Genomic DNA, 4,811 nt, shown 5'->3' with positions numbered 1-4,811 from the left:
GTGACGCGATGCCTGATGCAGGAGCAAAAACATCCAGGGATCATTTTCTCACACTGTTCGTAGTTTGCCAATTGTTAAACTTCTTTGAGCCCTGACGCCTTGGTTCAAGGATTCAAGAGTGTTGATTTGTCCTCTCATGCAGGCTTCAGGTACAGAGGAACCCTGTGAGAACCAGGTCCTGGTTGGAAAAGATCCTGAACTCTGAAGGAACATATCAGCCTGTACATAGTGCGCCATGTGAGATGATCTCTCACAAATCCAAAGCAGTGGGAAAAAGAAGAAGGAGACTCAGGAAAGATTTCAAGACAGCAGACACTAATCACACAATCTGTAGTAGAGCAACCCACTAGTGAAGGTGGCAGGGAGCCTCTCAGCACAACAACAATAACCTCGGTGGACATCTGCTTCACAAACCTGTCCAAAACTGAGACAGACATTTTCACACATTGTCCTTTCATCATTTATCATCAGAGAATTATGACCTGGACAGTGTGTGTGTGTGTGTGTGTGTGTGTGTGTGTGTGTGTGTGTGTGTGTGTGTGTGTGTGTGTGTGTGTGTGTGTGTGTGTGTGTGTGTGTGTAGCTGACAAAGGGAATCAAAGTATTGTTTAGTATCTGCAGGGATGTTACACTTCAACAAGTGTTGTTATAAAAGTGAATTCAGATTTCAAAGCCGGTGAGGTGATTGTCTGAGTTTCACTGAAGGGATTGCTGTGTAGAGTTTCAACTAATAACTGCAAGGGATGCTCTATGGAACTCGTAGTACAAAAGAATTGATATCATATACTGACATTTAGGCGGGGACCCATAGCTCCACATTGACCTGGTTTCTGTCCAATGGTTAGAGAGACTGGAGCTATATAAAGACGTCCTGCAGCTTTATGGATCATCCAAGGCAGCAGAGCAGCAGAACCTGAGTAGGTGTGGGTACCCGGCAGTGTGATGGCTCCAACAACTCCAGCCGCTGTGATTCGTGAATATTCTTTATTTATTGTGACAGGTATGTCCACACTAAGGTTGGTGAAAATGCAGCTTCTGGGGACCCTCTTGTTGATGTGCATGGTGGCCAAAAGCAGTGCGCTGGTGTGCCAAAGTGACCTTCGCCGTCCAGGTGAGACGTGTCTGTTTCAGCTCCGTACACTTTACCTCAACCTTCATGTTAGGCCTCTGCAGAACCCGCTGACGGCTCTGGTTCTTCTCCTGTGTAGAATACACTGACATCTCAGTGGACTGTGGCACTTCCTCCATTAGCCTGGCCATCCTGATCTGCCCTGTGGTCTACACCGGCTACAACGAGTCTCTCCTCATCCTCAATCACATGTCAGAGCAGCCAGGCTGCCAGGGAACCCTGGACGAGTCGCTCACCCCTCCGGTGGTCAGGTTCACGTTTCCCATCAATATGACCAACAGCTGTGGAAGCACGTTTGTGGTGAGCTGAAGTGAAAAAGTCCCCGGATGGTTTTGTTCTCTGTTTGACTGTGAGCTAAATGTTGCCTGCAGACCACCAGCGCACCAGGCACTGGGATTTTTGCCGACTTCTCCAACATCCAGACGGTCAATATCAGCGGACTGGTGCACTCACATGACCCCACTACTGGAGTAGTGACGTACAACACGGAGCTCAAGTATTATTACTCCTGTGCTTATCCTCTGGAGTATCTCATCAACAACACCAGAGTGGATGTGTAAGATATCTGTTTGTTTGTCTGATGAGTCCAGAGGAGACATGGCGGTTCGGAGGGTCAGGGTTGGATGTGCAGTGGTGCTTTGGACTCAAGTTTAGTCCTGAAGAAACGTCTGGGTGCCATTACTGTTTGAGTGATTCCAAAATGAGTTTCTCAGTGTCGTGCTGAATATTTGGTGACTTGCGTGTTTCTTTTAGGTTGAATTAATTGTAAAGTGAAGGAAATAATAGAAGTGTGAACCACAAAAACAGGTCTTTACCCTTTCTTACTTTTTTAGTGTACAGGTTCAGAAAAACATTTTGAACATGTGGACTGTACAGAAATCTACTGGAAGTGACAGTATTTATTTCAAACAGACAACCAGTGAGTCTACTAAGGCCTGTGTAGTGTATTATTTATTTAATCTTTCTGATATTCAGTAGATAACACACCGTATTGTAGAATATAGTTGTAAATAGCGCATCGTGTAGGCTGAAGCCCATGTCTGTGAAGATATGAGTCTGTAATTGGTACTAGCAAATAACCAATTCCACTTTCTTAATGGGCGAGTACACAAGTACAAGTACTAATCTTAAACTACTTGCCCATAGTGAGTACTGATATGAGTACTTTTTAAATGTCATGAAGCCTCATTCATATTCAATTATACAAAAAGGCTATGCGATGCCGCAAGCATGCTCCTGCTTTCTATTAATGAGTGTATCTTTTACACTTTAGTCATATGTAGCATCTAGCGTCACTGGTGTGTGAGCCTGTAACATTTTAGCATGTAGCATTGCTGGTGTGTGAGCCTGAAACTCTTTAGCATGTAGCATGTAGTGTCACTGGTGTGTGAGCCTGTAACATTTTAGCATGTAGCATCGCTGGTGTGTGAGCCTGTGACTCTTTAGCATCTAGCGTCACTGGTGTGTGAGCCTGTAACATTTTAGCATGTAGCATTGCTGGTGTGTGAGCCTGAAACTCTTTAGCATGTAGCATGTAGCGTCACTGGTGTGTGAGCCTGTAACATTTTAGCATGTAGCATCGCTGGTGTGTGAGCCTGTGACTCTTTAGCATCTAGCGTCACTGGTGTGTGAGCCTGTAACATTTTAGCATGTAGCATTGCTGGTGTGTGAGCCTGAAACTCTTTAGCATGTAGCATGTAGCATCACTGGTGTGTGAGCCTGTAACATTTTAGCATGTAGCGTCACTGGTGTGTGAGCCTGTAACATTTTAGCATGTAGCATCGCTGGTGTGTGAGCCTGTGACTCTTTAGCATCTAGCGTCACTGGTGTGTGAGCCTGTAACATTTTAGCATGTAGCATTGCTGGTGTGTGAGCCTGAAACTCTTTAGCATGTAGCATGTAGCATCGCTGGTGTGTGACCCTCTAAACTCTTTAGCATGTAGCATGTCGCATGTAGCATCGCTGGCATGTGAGCCTGTAATTCTTTCGCATATGGCAACGCTGGTGTGTGAGCCTGAAACTCTTTAGCATGTAGCATGTAGCATCCCTGGTGAGTGAGCCCTAAAACTATTTAGCATGTAGCATCGCTGGCGTGTCAGCCTGTAATTCTTTCGCATGTGGCAACGCTGGTGTGTGAGCCTGAAACTCTTTAGCATGTAGCATGTAGCATATAGCATTGATGATGTGTGCCTGAAACTCTTTAGCATGTAGCATGTAGCATATAGCATCGCTGATGTGTGCCTGAAACTCTTTAGCATGTTACATGTAGCACAGCTGGTGAGTGAGCACTGAAACACTTTAGCATGTAGCATCGCTGGCGTGTGAACTGAAACTCTTTAGCATGTAGCATGTAGCATGTTGCACAGCTGGGAGTTACATGCTTGAACAGTTAAAGTATTTAGCCGCATCTAGCTAACTCTGCTGGTTCAAATATCTCCGGTGATGAAGTTGCTGGTGATGAAGTTGCTGGTGATGAAGTTGCTGGTGATGAAGTTGCTGGTGTTGAAGTTGCTGGTGATGAAGTTGCTGGTGTTGAAGTTGCTGGTGATGAAGTTGCTGGTGTTGTACAAACTATCTTTTTCCTCTTGACATCTTGGCAGGTCGCAGTTGAAGTCTGCCTTACGTGTTTCATTCTAGTAGTACTGGCCAAGTTGTTGACACTTGACATCATAGTACTCATTGGGTTGTATCAGGGAGTGTGAGTGCTGTGTGCAGTATTCGACCTGATACTGGTGTTGGTATTGGTGCATCCTTACTTGGTACTGAATGTTGTATTTTTATAATGAGTACTTTAGCTGTAAGTGATAGAACGTAGATAATAAATATTCTTTATCCATCAACACCTTGGGGTTTGACTGTTCACTCATATTCTAGTACAAGTACATATTTAATACCCATTAGCTGGCCCAGTTAAGTGTTTGTCATCACCTGGTCCTGTTAATGCCGTGTGGTGACGCCACTGTCCGTGTCCTTCAGGTCAGCTTCTTCCATCGCAGTGAGGGACAACAATGGCAGCTTCATCAGTACTCTGAGCATGGAGCTCTACAGTGTAAGGACAATGTCACGTAAAGTCTTTGTGAAGGCAGTTGGTCTGATTTGTTCCAACTGCTGTACTCCAATACTACTACTAATAATACTCCAGTACTATTGATCCACTCTAATACAAATACATTCAATGAGCAGTCTTCTGATCAAACCCAGAACGTGATGAGAGGAAGCATGTGAGAAACGGTGTTTGTCCTGGACAGGATGTGAATTACAGCACTCCTCTGGTGATCCCCCCATTGGGCCTGGAGCTGAGGACCAAGGTGTACGTGCAGGTCCAGGCAGACAACCTCACTGAGCAGTAAGAATACTCCCAGCTCAGTCGGAAGGTTTCTTTCCATCGCTCCTCATGTGTTCTGTCTCCTGCCAGGTACCACGTCCTCATGGACCGATGCTACGCTTCCGTTTCTGCTCATCCCACCAACTCCACCCTCTTCAACTTGTTTGTGCCGTAAGTCTTTGGATTTGATTCTGAAGAGTGGGCGGAGCTTCCTGTTGGGCTCATGCATCTTGTAAACTTGGTTGAAGCAGGTGCTCAAAGGACCAGATGACCACGATGCATGAGAACGGTGAGAGTCACCAGGCTCGCTTCTCCTTCCCGGCGTTCAGGTTTGTGGAACAGCAGAACCAGACGGTG

General features: G+C 45.6%; 1 protein-coding gene across 1 annotated transcript in view; it reads left to right on the top strand.

The window, feature by feature from the left end:
- The first annotated feature begins 894 nt into the window (after positions 1 to 894).
- The window catches only part of LOC308121461 (zona pellucida-like domain-containing protein 1), a 10,424-nt gene continuing 6,507 nt past the window's right edge, over positions 895 to 4,811 (top strand). The window contains exons 1-8 of the mRNA XM_080482704.1: positions 895 to 917; positions 1,001 to 1,111; positions 1,209 to 1,429; positions 1,501 to 1,685; positions 4,106 to 4,178; positions 4,378 to 4,475; positions 4,545 to 4,625; positions 4,706 to 4,811. The exon at positions 4,706 to 4,811 is cut by the window's right edge and continues 63 nt beyond it. Of these exons, the coding sequence (XP_080338830.1) occupies positions 1,003 to 1,111; positions 1,209 to 1,429; positions 1,501 to 1,685; positions 4,106 to 4,178; positions 4,378 to 4,475; positions 4,545 to 4,625; positions 4,706 to 4,811 (873 nt within the window). The 5' untranslated portion in view covers positions 895 to 917; positions 1,001 to 1,002. The remainder of the gene's footprint in view (positions 918 to 1,000; positions 1,112 to 1,208; positions 1,430 to 1,500; positions 1,686 to 4,105; positions 4,179 to 4,377; positions 4,476 to 4,544; positions 4,626 to 4,705) is intronic.

This window comes from Lipophrys pholis, assembly GCF_963383615.2.
Source record: "Lipophrys pholis genome assembly, chromosome: 16".
Lineage (NCBI taxonomy): Eukaryota > Metazoa > Chordata > Actinopteri > Blenniiformes > Blenniidae > Lipophrys > Lipophrys pholis.
This window is presented reverse-complemented; position numbering and strand designations above follow the sequence as displayed.